Source organism: Macaca thibetana, chromosome 18, assembly GCF_024542745.1.
Source record: "Macaca thibetana thibetana isolate TM-01 chromosome 18, ASM2454274v1, whole genome shotgun sequence".
Classification (NCBI taxonomy): Eukaryota; Metazoa; Chordata; class Mammalia; order Primates; family Cercopithecidae; genus Macaca; species Macaca thibetana.
In genome coordinates this window covers 62,380,665-62,395,074 of record NC_065595.1, presented here as the reverse complement: position 1 = coordinate 62,395,074, position 14,410 = coordinate 62,380,665, and the positions used below count along the sequence as shown (strand labels likewise).

Below are 14,410 nucleotides of genomic sequence, written 5' to 3'. Positions count from 1 at the left end.
GACGAGCCCCGCACTTCTCCCCATGCTCCTCCCCGCGCAGCCCTGGGCCTCACCTGGTGCGCCCGCAAAGCCTTCCGCGCTGGGGACGGTCCCGCTCCCGGTGTGGCCGTCCACACCCCGCGGCAGGCCCCGCCCCGACACGCCCGCGCCTGCGGGAGGCCCGGCCTGGCCGGTCTCCATGATGACCCCGGTGGAGCCCGGCAGCTGGGGCCGCGCGGTCCGGCCGGGCCAGGCGGGCAGGGGCGGCCTCTCCTCGGGGGGCCGCGGCTGCAGGGGCCGCTGGGGCAGGACGGGCCGCTGGGGCAGGACGGGCCGCTGGCCCGCAGGCGGCCGTCGCGCAGGGTCCTCCGGGGTTGCGGGGCCGCTGGGCCTTGGCGGGGTGGGCTCGGGCTGCGGCGGCTCCTTGGGGGTCTCTGCGGGTGGCGGGGGCGAGGGTGCCTCCGAGGGCTCCTCCGCTGGGCGTCGGGGAAAAGAAAAAAACACACGGGATTAGGAAACCTCAGCCCTGAACGCCCCGTCGGGGTCCCCTCCATGAGCCCCGGCGAGTGGGGTCCCCGTGAGGACTCCGTGGCCACCCCCGCGACATCACGCTAGCAGGACACGCGGGCGTCCGCCTGCATCTTCGAGGGCGCCGTGGGTCACCCGGGAGCCGCCAGGGACCCCTGCCCAGGGCTGGGGGGTTTCCAGCCTCTCCTGCGTAGACGGCTGCACTCTCCAAACCGGTTTGGCTCCCGCACCCAACAATTCCCGGTTTCACAGCGCGCGGACACCATGGGTGCATCGCAAAGGGCTGAAAGGGACCTGATGCCACCGGCCCCCGCAGTGTCTGAACCACGCTCCCCCCAGGGTCCCCGGCCTCTCCCGCCAGCTGCAGAGGGCTCAGGCTCCACGGGGGCCACAGCCACAGCGCCCACGTCGCCAGCCGAAGGGACTTACAACGGAGGAACCTCCCGATTCGCATTTCCCAGTCCTCTTGGGAAGCAGCCGGAAGCTGCCGCCCTTTCCTCCTTTGAATTCGTTCCTGGAACTAGCCCTCCAGGAAGCCCCTCCCGACCGTCCACAGGACGCCTAAAAATACCCGGGTCTGGCTGAGGAACCGCTGGCAAAGCAACGCCATCCCCCCGCCCCCATCAGTCTGGTGCCCACAATGCCCAGAGCTCCAAAGCCCGGCGATTAGGACCCAACAAAAATCAGTGACTGCATCTTGACCTGCTGTCCAGTTTTGTTTTAAAACTCACTAAGCGAGCCAGGCGCAGTGGCTCAGCCTGTAATCCCAGCACTTTGGGAGGCCGAGGCGGGGGGATCACTTGAGCCCCCAAATTCGAGACCAGCCTGACCAAGATGGCGAAACCTCATCTCTGCCAAAAAAAAAAAAAAAAAAAAAAATTAACGTGGTGTAGTGGAGCACACCTGCAATCCCAGCTACTCCGGAGGCTGAGGCAGGAGAATCACTTGAACCCAAGAGGTGGAGGTTGCAGTGAGCCGAGATAGCACCACTGCACTCCAGCCTCACTAAGCTGGGGAGAAGGGCAGTGGAGGTGGTTAATGGGTTCAAATATAGTTAGACAGAATTAATAAGATCTAGTATTTGATAGCACAACAGGGTGACTGCAGTCAGCAATTATCTTTTGCACATTTTTAAATAAAAGAGTAGAATTGGAATGTTTGTAAAGAAATGATAAATGCTTGGGTAATAGATACCCCATTACCCTGATTATTACACACTGCATACCTGTATCAAAATACCTCATATACCCCATACATATATACATCTACTCTGTACACATAACTAAAAATTTTAAAAATAAAACTAAGATAAATATGGCAGATCAAATACATGCCCCCCCCCCCCACAAAGGCAGGTTTGCCAGAACACCCTGAGAGAGGTGGTTTCTCCAACAGCCTTTCCTAACCAATGTTCCAGAAGAGAAGCCCAAGAGAAAACAATTTGAGTGATTACTTTCTCTATTTTCCCTCAGGATGATACAGAGCTAATTCCATTCTAGATATAGAGAAGTTAGTTCATTCCGTACAATAGAATGGCATCAGGGTTTACATCTCTTTGGAACCCTGGTTGAAAAAGGCTGGGTTAGACAGAGAAACTGAGGCAGGGGGATTGAAAACCATGGAGATACCAGCTACAGTGGAAGACAGGAGTAAGACACCAGTCTAAAAACACGAAGTGAAAGTCTGCTCCCTAAATAAGGAGGCTCACAGTCCCCATCCTCTGTTAAGCTCCCAGCCACTTGCTTATACCTCTAGCTGGAGATAGAAGGATTCTTCAAATTGACCCTATAATGATGCCCACAGTCATGAAACTCTATCTAGTGTCTCCCCATTAAATGTGAACCAAAGTCAAAATCACCTGACATAGGAGGAAAGCCGCCAGTGTGAACGACAGGGACCAAAGCAAGCCACACCAACTAATGAAAAGGAACTCTAAAGAGACAGACACAGTGCAAGAAAATAAACACATACTACCCTCAGAGAAGCAGAAGACACTGCATCCAAGATGCAAGAATTGTTTGCCTTACAAAAGGGATAATCAGAGAATAAGGGTGAGCCCTTGCTGATTAAAAAGGCACTTGCCAAAATCAGATTTCAATGAAAGGGGCTGGTAGACAAAAATCAAGGAAATCTTTCAGAAGATAGAAGATGATGACAAAATGATGAACAATAGGAAGGAAATCATAAGAAAATTAAAGGGTCAACCTAGGAAGTCCTTCCAGAAAAAGAGAGATCAGAAAAACTGGTATGTAGGGGTAATGGAGTGGTAAGGAGAGAATTATCAAATAAACACACAACTTCCCAGAACTGAAGGAAATGAAAGACCCCAGCACAATTATTGAATAAAAGGAATAAACCAAGCCACATTCAGAACAGTGAAGATAAAAAGGAGGTATTACAAACTTCAAGGGAAAAAAATATAAAAATTGCAAATCAGGAAGGCATCACCAGGCTTCTCAACAGTATTGGAAACTAGAAGAGAAGGGAACAATGTCAAATATTGATAGAATATAATGGTCAACCTTGAATTCTATACCCAGCAAAAATACCCATCAATTTCAAGAGAAGAATAAAGATATTTTTAGACAGGCAATACTTTAAAAATTTTAAAATGCTATGTCTCAAGCACCCTTTCTTAAAAAGGTATTGGGAAATGTGCACTGCTGAAACAAGGGAGTAAAATGAAAAAGCAACAGAGAGTAAAGAAAGCGGAGAGAGGTTAAAGACATTTCTAGGATAGTAGTGAAGGCAGGCTCAGATTGAAAGCCTTATTGCAAAAGTCTAGAGAATAACCAGTCCGGGTTAGATCAGAAAGAACAAGAATTCCAGGAAGGAGGTCAATTTTTTAAAAAATTGAACTGACAAATGATCTGATACTTTTTATGATATAGAAAATTGTATTAAGAGGCTGTTGAAGGGTAGGAAGACTCCAAAATAGACACATAGGGTATAAGCAACACGTAGGAGAAAAGTAAAAAGGAAAGTAACACAATCTTAGAGAGCTATTGAGCTCAGCATAGCGTAGACATTGCATATTGACTGTAGGATAACTCTGTTGGGAATTGGGAGGAAGGGGAGTCAATACACAATGTCTAAAGCTGATAAATCAATTTAGAAATACAGAGGTAAGTACCAAAGAAAAGAAACAGCTGGAAGAGTTACATGTGGCTGCCTCTGGGGCGTGGGAAGAAGGATGGGGAAGGGGGCAGGAGAGCTGGTTTTCATTATGAGCTTCTCAGTGTTACTTATTTTTATAAAATATAATTGTAGAAGACACTGAGGGCCTGTTTCTGACCTTTCCCCTCTAATCCAAGCACACTTGAGTCAACTCCTCATCTTCCTTTTCTTTCCTCCTCCTCTCTGGACACTGTCTCCCTGGCTCAGAAGCTGGCCTGCCTCCAGGGCACATGCCTCTGCCTGAGCCCCACCCACCCTTCCCTGCTCTTCTTGGATCGGCTCCATCTGACATCACTCCTCTCTCTTCTCAACCTCTCTTTCCTTCCTCCCCCACTAGTTTCTTCCTTTCAGCCCAAGCATATGTCTCTCCATTCAAAACTCAGGGGGAAACAATTTTCCTCTGTCCTTCAACCATCGATAAGTTACAGTCAGCAAAGCATCTTAAAATGGCAAAGCACAGGCCACCCAAACTGGCCCTTATTTTCTTCCCTGTCCCCACCAACCCTTCAAATCACCCTTTGCCTCTGAAATCCACCCTTGTTCTCCCTCATCCAGGCACACGGAGTCCTATTTTACTCTTCCTTCTCCTTTGGTCACCCCCTCCCAATCTTTCACACACAAATTTGTTGCTAGGCCCAGCTGATTCTAATTTTGAAATATCGCTTGGATCCTTCATTCACACCTTTTCCAGAATGCTCTTTAGAAAGCATTCTCATATTATTTTCTGCTCAAAAATCTTCCATTGTTCTCCACTTCTCGTAAAAATCAGACTGACTGTCCTCGGCCTGACATTCTGAGCCCCCGCCTCCTTTGGCTGCCATCAGTATGCTCACTGGTACCCAGCTCTCATGTGACTTCCCTGGCTTCGTGCCTTTGCCATGTGCACCCCTGAAATGGCCTCTTCCAGCACCCTCACTGGAAGCACCCTCACAACGGCACCCACTCCTGAAGTCCCAGTTCAAAACCACCTCTTCCATGAAGCCTTCTTGGATTGGTCCAGCAGGCTTGAACAGTCCTGCCTCTGCACCAGGAAGCAACATGGACCTTTGGGGGCTCTTTCTGTGGTTCAGACCTTTCCTCTCTGGCTGACTGATGAGTACTTGAGCATCTTAATTCTCTGCCATCCCCAGGGCCTTGCACAAGGCCTGGTAACTGGCACTGAACAATTTAAGTATTGGGTGAATAAAAGAAGGCTGAGCCTATCTATGACAGGCACTGTGGGCTATGCACCCTAATTCCTGCCAGCCATTAGATGCCAGCCATTTGGGAACCCTAATTTTGCCAAAAATAATTGCCATTCTGGGGTCCTAACAAGGCAGTTCTGATACATATAGGACAGTGATCATTCTGTCTTTTACTATAATCCATTTTAACATATCCATTACTCCCTCAACACCCAGACTTGTTGCACTAGTGGAAGGCAGAGGAAAAAGAATGAACTAGATACTGCTTGAGCCAAATATCCTCAGTGGGTCTCCTTGGGGAGTCTGTGCATGAGTGCCGTGGACAGCTGAAGGCTCCAAAGCAGCCCGCCACATCACAGCAGAGACAGGCATGAAAAAGCGACGTCTCATTCGGATGGGTGCCCCCCGCCCTGGCCTCTCCCAGCTCCGGCTCAGTCCACAGCATCACGTGGGGTACCGAACGCACACATTTATGACCAAGTCTTAACAAAGGCTGGATAGCACTCTGCTCATTCTGGAAAGAGACCTCTCCAGCAGCCGACTGCTTTCTGAACTGAACATGTGTTTCTAATTCAAGAACGGACCATTTGAAATGAATTCTTCATAAGAGCCAAGGGTTGCTCCTCATGTGTTTTAACTCCTGAGGAATGATAGGGACAGACCAGCCACACCACACCAGGCCTGCCTGATGCCCCGCACGGGTCGGGTAGGGTCACAGCCTCACCATGGGTGAACCTGACATGTAGGGATTGAAGGCCATTCCCTCTCCTCGAAAGCTCCTATTGAAAGTCAATTTCAAAACCAAACATCAATTTCAACTTTTACTAAAACAAAGACTTTCCTAAGAAAATCCCCAATAATTCATGGGCTGATGTGCCAAAAAACAAGTGTCTTCCCCCTGAACTAACACCCTCGCTCATTAAGGAGTCAGGGGTTGCCTCCTGTCTCCAGGAAGCCCTGCTTTCTGCAAGAGCCCTGAGCAGCTGGGCTGCAGGAGGAGACCTGGGGAAAGTTCTTGGCAACTAAGGGGTGTCTTGTCACAGAGCAGAGGCTGTTGGAGAAAGCCTGGCCTTAGCTGTTAGAGCCTGTGGCTGAGACTTGGCTGTGGGGAAGCCACTGAAACCTTGTCCATGCAACGGGCTCAACCTGCAGTGCCCTCCTGTCATCCAGGCAGAAATTGATGCCAATCAGATGAAGCAATGGATGCAGGTATGCCCCGCTAATGCCCCACTATTTGTAAAACCCTGTGCAAATGTTAAGTGTAATTCATCAGAAGTCCAGTGAAGGTGAAATCTGACCTCCCTGCCATCCAAAAGGTATACCTGCTGACCAAATGCTGAAACTGGAGAAGTGTTTTAAAGATGCTGATCAAGACTTCAGACTTTAAAAAAAAAAAAAAGCATCAAAGTGCTGACATACAGAAAGCTAAGTGGATGGACGGAAGATGCTTTCACAGTTGACTGCTCCGCTGAGTGGCAAAGCTCTAGTTCCTGGGAAATAACCCCCATACCATCACGGACTGAAGCATGAGAAATGCTGGACTCATCAGAAAATTCAGAGAAACTGTGGCTTGTGGTGCTGAATGGGTGTGGGGTGAGCTTAGACAAACGGGCTTTTTCGAAGCAACAGTTGTTGGTCTTCCCTGAAGAACAGGAGGGCAGGCCACCAAGCTGGCTGACAAGTAGGCATGCAAAAGGATCCCTGGAGCTGAGAAGGCAAACTTGCATTCCCTGGAATAGTTCTACTCCAAGTCAATAGCCATCTCAATGCTGCTTTTGAGCTGGGCACTGTGGCTCATGCCTGCAATCCCAGTACTTTAGGAGGCTGCAGTGGGAGGATCGCTTGAGGCCAGGAGTTCAAGACCAGCACTTTCAACATAGCCAGACTCTGTCTTGATAAAAAAAAAAAAAAAAAACTTTAAAAATTACCTGGGCATGGTAATTTGTGCCTGCAGTTCTGGCTATTCAGAAGACTGATGCAGGAGGATAGCATGAGCCCAGGAGTTCAAGGCTATAATCACACCACTGTACTCCAGCCTGGGCAACAGAGCAAGACCCTATCTCAAAAATAAATAAGTAAATAAATAAATAAATGCTGTTTTTGAATTTGGTTTGAATGGAAAAAAAAAAAAAAAAACCACCCTTGAGCTTGTAAGAGGGAGCACTGTTGGTTGCACTGCAGAAGGTACCATATTGACACCAAAATGGTAAGAATCCAGACCTAACAATGTGAAACCAGTAGGACAGGGCTAAATACAGAATATGGGTCTAAATTTCTGCAAAGTACAAACTAGTGAATGTTGAAATATAAATACAGCTTTAGTCATGTATGCTAGAATCCGTGGCAATACATTTGAGCTGGAAAGTAATTTGCTATCACGGAACCCCAACAGAGAAGGCACTCACCCAGCTGAGCATCAGCAGCACTTGGAATTTTTAAATTTGTTTTAGAAATTCACAAGCTAGACCAGGCGCGGTGGCTCATTTCTGCAATGCCAGCACTTTGGGAAGCTGAGGTGGGTGGATCACCTAAGGTCAGGAGTTTGAAACCAGCCTAGTCAACATGGTGAAACCCTGTCTCTACTAAAAATACAAAATTAGTGGGGTATGGTGGCAGGTGCCTTTAATCCCAGCTGGAGGTTGAGGCAGGAGAATTGCTTGAACCCAGGAGGCAGAGGTTGCAGTGAGCCGAGATTGTGCCACTGCACGCCAGCCAGGGCAACAGAGCAAGACTCCATCTGGAAAAAAAAAATAGCGAGAAAAAAATTCACAAGCTGATTCTAAAATTTACATGGGAGTGCATAGGAGGGTCTACACTGCTTGATTTTAAGACTCACTATAAAGCTACACAAATAAGCTACCAGGAGAGACCTCAAAAACTGGAACAGAATCAAGTCTGTAAGTGGGCTCACACAAAACTGACTTCTCCTGGTGCAGTGTCAAAGTCAGTGGTTCATTCTGTGTCCTCCCTCCCCGCTACCTCCTCTTTGTTTTTGGGCGCAGCTTACCTGAGATGGGCAGATCCCACTGCCTCTGGGGTAGCCTGCCTTCAATTTCCAGGACTAGAGCCAGCAGATTTTTTAGTCACAAATTTAATTACAAATTCCTGGGCCTCACCTCATCCCTGCTGAATAGCGATCTCCTGAGTAAGCCCAGGAGTTCCTTTTTTGTTGTTGTTTTTTTGTTTTTTGTTTTTGTTTTTTTTTTTTTTTAAGATCCCAGAGGCATTTATGCACGCAGCTCTGGGAAAGCTCTGTTCTCAGAACACTGCAGCTCTAAGTTCAAGGCTAAGATGCAGAAAAGCAGCTGCGGTTTATACAAACCGAAGAGCATTGTAGAAACCTGGTGCCCACAGGATAAAGGGGGCGAGTTGTCAGGAGTTCCTTATGGCCTGAATATAAGCAATTTATTGAGCCTTTATATGTTTATAAAACCCTAACTCCATCATGCTGCCTTGGGCCTAAACTCTCCCCAAACTCAGCTGATCTCGAGTTGGGGCAAAGGGGTCAGAATGTTGGCATCAGGCAGTGCCCTGGCCAGGCTTTCTGGTTAACTAGTTATTTGAGAAGGCTGTGCTTTTTCATTCTTATAACTTAAATAACTCCATAAAAATAGTAGGCTGAAACCTGCAGCACTCCTAAAAGAAATGCTATGATGAAAAATACTCAGAGACATGAGCAGAAAGGGGTGGGAGAACAGAAAAAGGAAGTGATGCCGTTATGTCTAGTGTGCCGACATCTACGCTGGCCGGCTCTTCTTGGAAGCGTGACATCTGGAAAGAGAAGTCCCCTGCACACAGCTCTATCCCTCTGCCTACCCTTTCTGCTCGCCACCAGCACCCCTTCCTTCCCCTACTGGGAGAGGAACAGTGGGAGGGCGGGGTCCAGCTGAGGCTCAGCCTCTGCGTGGGGCCAGGGGAAGCTAAAACCAGCTGGGGAGGGCGGGCTGCGCCATTCTCCACATGCTGCTGCCACTGGGCTGCAGGCTGGGGCATCCTGGGTCCCAGGCATGGAGACAGCCTCTGCTGTCTCCCTGTGAATCACTCATGGGTCACTCAGACTCGAGTAGGGGTAACGCTGGACAACTTGGGGAAAAGGAACTAAAGAGGGTGCCTGCTGCGACAGGCTGAAGGCTCGATGCTCCCCGCACCTGTGAAAATGGGAGTGAGTCCATCTGGGAAGGAGGGCTCAAATCCGTGACCACACCGTATAGAGAGTAAAGGGCCTCGAGCCTCCTTTCCATTTAGAACCTAATTTGTTCATAAGTGATGAGATTCTGTTCCACAAAACTATTGATCCATGAGATACATGAAGCTGTGAATGCTGAAAAGGGAGATCTCCACGCTTTTTTTTATTTTTAAGAGACAAGATTATGCTGTACTGCTCAGGCTAGAGTGCAGTGGTGTGATCATAGCTCATTGCAGCCTCAGACTCCTGGGCTCAAGGGATCCTCCTGCCTCAGCCTCTTGAGTAGGTGGAACCACAGGTGCACACCACCACACCCAGCTAATTTGTAATTTCTACAGACAGGATCTCACTGTGTTGCCCAGGCTGGTCTTGAACTCTTGTGCTCAAGTGACCTTCCTGCCTTGGCCTCCCAAAGTGCTGGGATTACAGGCATGAGCCACTGGCCCAGCCATTTCTAAAGCTTTTTATACTGTCTATTTAAACCCTAATTTTAAAAAGAAGAAAAAGAAAGGGCAAGCAAAAAAAAAAAAAAAAAAAAAAACCCGTGGCCATCTACAGCATCCCCGGAGCCACCAAGGCCCCTCACCCTGTGTCTGCTGTGTTTACAGGCCCTCTCTCACTCTTCTAAGGCTGGAGGCCTGGGGGTTTATAGGTAGAGAAAGGGAGAAAAGTTCAGTCATGAATAGATTAAACATCCATTCTAGGGGATGCAAGGTTTAAGTAATAGGTAATATTTCCCGAGTGATTACCAAGTCCAGGACACTAGTTAATCATCCACTGTTTATAAGCATGGATGAGCTGAGATTTCAATGGAAGTAATCACTCCCCAAATCCTACAATAGTTTCTCATGGCACTTAACATCCAGCTCCTTTATCACAGCCTCAAAAGCCCACGTGATCTCATTCCTGCCGTCGCTTTGACCTCATTGCCCATGACCTTTTGCTTTGCTTATACACTTGGCCATACCAGTATTCTGGGCTTTTCAAAAGAGCTTCCTCATAGCCCTTGAGAATGCTGTTCCCTCTGCCTCGACCGTTTTCTCAAAAGTATTTTTTTTTTTTTGTATTTTTTGTAGAGACAGGGACTCCCTGTGTTGCCCAGGCTGGTCTCGAACTCTTGGGCTCAAGCAATACACCCGTCTGAGCCTCACAAAGTGCTGGGATTACAGGCGTGAGCCACTGTGCCCAGACGTGTGGACCTTTTGTCCCCCAACCCCCTGCTCCAAAAAAATTGTCCGGGCGCACTGGTTCATGCCTGTAATTCCCAGCACATGTAATTACAGCACATGCCTGAATCCCAGGCTGAGGCAGGTGAATCACTTGAGTCCAAGGGTTATGAGACGAGCCTGGGCAACATGGGAAAACCCATCTCAAAAACAAAAACAAAAACAAAAAAAAACATTAGCTGGGCATGATGGCATGTGCCAGTAGTACTAGCTACCTGGGTGGCTGAGGTGGGAGGATCACCTGAACCTAGAAAGGTGAGGCTGCAGTGAGCTGTGATTGCACCACTGTACTCTAGCCTGGGTGACAGAGCAAGATCCTGCCTCAAATATATATATCTGGCTGCGCACAATGGCTTATGTTTGTAATTCCAGCGCTTTGGGAGGCTGAGGTGGGTGGATCACCTGAGGTCAGGAGTTAGAGACCAGCCTGACCAACATAGTGAAACCTTGTCTCTACTAAAAATACAAAAATTAGCTGGATGTGGTGGCAGACACCTGTAATCCCAGCTACTTGGGAGGCTAAAGCAGGAGAATCACTTGAACCCGGGAGGTGAACATTGCAGTGAGCCAAGATCGCACCACTGCACTCCAGCCCCAGCAACAGAGGGAGACTCCATCTCAAAAAAAAGTTTTTATATATATATATAATATATGTTATATATTATATGCAATATATATGCTATATATATGCTATCTATATATATATGTGTGTGTGCATATAATTTCAGGAATCCCTTTTAAGCCCAAGAAAGAACACCTGCCCTTAACAGAAGGACACGAAAGAGACTTGGATCTATTTAAGCATCAGTTGAAGACCCTTCTTCTCCCCTATTGGCTGCTTCTTGGATAATTCAGCCTCACCTCAGTGATGCTTCCAAAGGAAACAGGATCTGTGAAGAGGGCAACAGGCTAAGTAGAAACACCACAGTGTGTGTTCCTGGTCTGGCGATCTGCTTACTGGTCCAAAACTGTCATACATCTTCACCTCTGGACCTGTGCTCACTGTGGTAGATATCATGACCACCATTAATCCCCCTTCCTTCCCCAAACATACCAGCCACATCACCCTTCAAGAGCAGACCTGCTTTAACAATAGAATGTGGCAGCAGTGATACCGCTCCAGCTCTGGGCTAGCCTGTGGGAGGCCCAGCAGCTTCCACTTCCCTTGACAGTCACCATAGTCTGACTACTTGAGACCGCCATGCTGTGAGGAAGCCCCGGCTGGCCACATGGAGAGAGAGGGGCCAGGTGGAGGAGCACCGAGGCACCAGACATATGACCGAGTCTTCACAGACCTTCCAGTCAACCGCAAGCCAAATGCAGCTGAGTGGGCGACTCAAGTTGATGTCACATAGAGCAGAAGAACCGCTGAGCCAAGCCCTGCCGGGGTTCCTGACCTACAGAATAATGGAAACTAATACATCTTTGTTGTTTTAAGCCAGCAAGATTTGGAATGGGTTGTTATAAAGCAATAAATAGCTAATCCACAATGTCCTCCCCTCCTGCTTTCTGAATTCCACCCATCCCTCAATCAGATCCAGTAACACCTCCTCCTGGAAGCTTCTCTCATGTCACCTCATTCCTCACCTCATCAGCCTCTGTACTCTGCTGTGTAAATACCTACACTGAGGGCTCAGCTCAGGGCTCTCTCCTGAGAATCCCTCCCTGACTTCCACTGTGGGTGCTTCTCGGAACACCCAAGGTGTCTCATGCACACCCCATTCCTGTGACCATCTGTCTGTTTGTTTCCCCATCAGACTGTCTTTTATCCACATACTCCCCCACACAGCCATTACCTACCACATAATAGGGGCTCAATAAGACCTTATGAACTAAAGGGATCAACCGCTATGATCTCATTCACTCTGCAGACCTGAGTCTCTTTCCCACTGTGATTGCAAATGCTTTAGACTAAGGATTATACCTACTTATCTCCAGGTCCCCCAAGAGCCTTGCATATGGTAGGCACTCAATAAACATTCTGTTGACTTTTAACTGATTGACATGTCACTTTCATGATGACCTTAGCTCCAGATTCTCCCAGGTCCCTCTGATACTCAGGTTCCAGGTCTCCTAGACCTGGATGCTAGACAAGGGCAGAGGAGGCTCTGCTTGTTTATTTCTGGCTCTTTTCCAATCAATGAACTTCTCAAAACTCCATGCAGTCTACACTCACCACAATGAGTTCAGTCCAAAGGGATCATGTTTTGTAAGCCACATTCTCTTTTAAAAGGATTCACCCCCAACTCCTACTGCAACAGACAAATGTGAAAATGTTAACACAGCTTCCCACGCCACCAGAGAGTTCCAAATCAACTGGAAATATCTGATTCAATCTGTTATCGTAAGACACAGACCAGACAGCGTTGTCACCACAAGGGACAATCATTCTATGAACACATACATGGTCTTGTGACCTCTACTCAACATTCCAGAGATAGAGGAGCTGTGTGGCCCTGGAGTGGGGGAAGGGCTGGGTTATAAATAGTGAGGTGCAGCAGGCTGGACACTGGGGTGGGGGCCAGATTCCTAGTCCTCCTGGACCTAGGTGACTCCTCATCTGCAAGATAAGCACAGTGCTCTGGGGACATCCAGGGCATTTTCCTACCTACCTCGGACCCTCTCCACCCTCCTGAGCTGCCAGGACCTGGACCTGGCTCTCCCTGGCCAAGCCAGAGCTTGCCTGCTTCCCATGTTCTAGCCTACCCTGCCTTGGGTTTTATGTCACATCTGGGACTTGATCATAAAATCCCAAGGCTCACAGAGGCCGTAAAATCTCAGTTCCTTGTGCAAGGGCCTGTGTCACCCGGAGCAGAACCAGGTCAGGGAGGTCAAAGTCCCAAAGGCAAGGAAGGGAGAAAAGAGAACAGGGACGGGGAGGTCAGGAAATAGGCTCCTTCTAGCACAAAGCAGGCCCCTCAACAAATCCCCGTGGACCAAGTAAGTCTGCACTCAGCTCTGGGAGACACACAGTCATCATGGCCGGACTGGAAGGAAATAATTCTTAGATGTAGCCTGGCCTGGTTCCCATCCTGGCTCCCCCACTGAACAGCCACATGACTTCGGGCACATTTTCACTGTTGGAAAACAGCCTTTCTGTGAGGCCGTGATGGAATTCAGTCCCCCTGAAGGGACTAAGCCGGAGCTGTACATAGAAAGTGCTCAAAAACGCGAGCTCCCTCTTCCTTCCTTTCACACCCGGACTCCAACTAGAGAGGTCTGGCTCATGTCTGAGGCTGTCTCAGAGTATAAACCCAGGTACAAGAGAAGTTCTGTCCTTCAAGGAGGCTGCGTTTAGCACCCCCAGGTAGCAAAAAATCTTATTGCATATATTATTCATTCATTCATTCATTCATTCAACACACATTTGTTGAGTGCCTAAGGTGTAGCTAGCATTGCTCTCAGCACTACTGCTGAGCTTCCTGGATCCAGGCACTATGGAGCTTTAGATAGTTCCTGCCCCTAAACTGCTCTCATCCACGGTCGTGTCTGGAAACAAATACGACAGCATCCTATCTGCCATCAGCTAAGCCCTGAAGATGATAATGACACAGATAAAAAGTGATGCTTGAAGAGAGGTACCTAGGAGACTCCCTAGGTAGAAGAGAGGACAACATCCACTGCCCCAAGCTGGTATGCCAAAAATCTGACCCCAACTCTGAGCTCACCAACCTGATTCTATAGATAATGTTTTGCCATCCGTCTGTGGGAAGAACCATTTTCCTTTTTTATTTTCAATGTGTTGTGAATTGATATTTTTGTAAAATACATAGATCATGTGCTTAAACACTGCAATGTTGTTAGTTTGTTTATTTATTTGAGATGGTACCTCACTCTGTTGCCCAGGCTGGAGTGCAGTGATGCAATCTCGGCTCACCTTAACCTCTGCCTCCCAGGTTCAAGCAATTCTCCCACCTCAGCTCCCTACTAGCTGGGACTACAGGCACATGCCACCACACCCAGCTAATTTTTGCATTTTTAGTAGAGATGGGTTTTCACCATTTTGGCCAGGTTGATCTCAAATGCCCGAACTCAGGTGATCCACCCTCCTTTGCCTCCCAGAGTGCTGGGATTACAGGCCTAAGCCACTGCGACCGGCCTGTCAAATTATTTTAGAAGTTCCTAAATAC

General features: G+C 48.3%; 2 protein-coding genes across 3 annotated transcripts in view; both read right to left on the bottom strand.

The window, feature by feature from the left end:
• The window catches only part of EMILIN2 (elastin microfibril interfacer 2), a 60,758-nt gene that overhangs the window by 6,889 nt on the left and 39,459 nt on the right, over positions 1 to 14,410 (bottom strand). The window contains exon 5 of the mRNA XM_050767434.1: positions 54 to 455. Coding sequence (XP_050623391.1) covers positions 54 to 455 — 402 coding nt within the window. The remainder of the gene's footprint in view (positions 1 to 53; positions 456 to 14,410) is intronic.
• Positions 1 to 14,410, bottom strand: part of LOC126941171 (myosin regulatory light chain 12B) — a 392,918-nt gene that overhangs the window by 364,885 nt on the left and 13,623 nt on the right. Inside the window, exon 1 of one of the 2 annotated variants that reach the window (XM_050767507.1) lies at positions 5,271 to 5,280. The exons of the other annotated variant lie outside the window; for it this stretch is intronic. The gene's annotated coding sequence lies outside the window, so the exon portion shown is untranslated. Of the gene's footprint in view, positions 1 to 5,270; positions 5,281 to 14,410 lie in introns of those variants that run through there. 2 annotated transcript variants of the gene reach the window in all.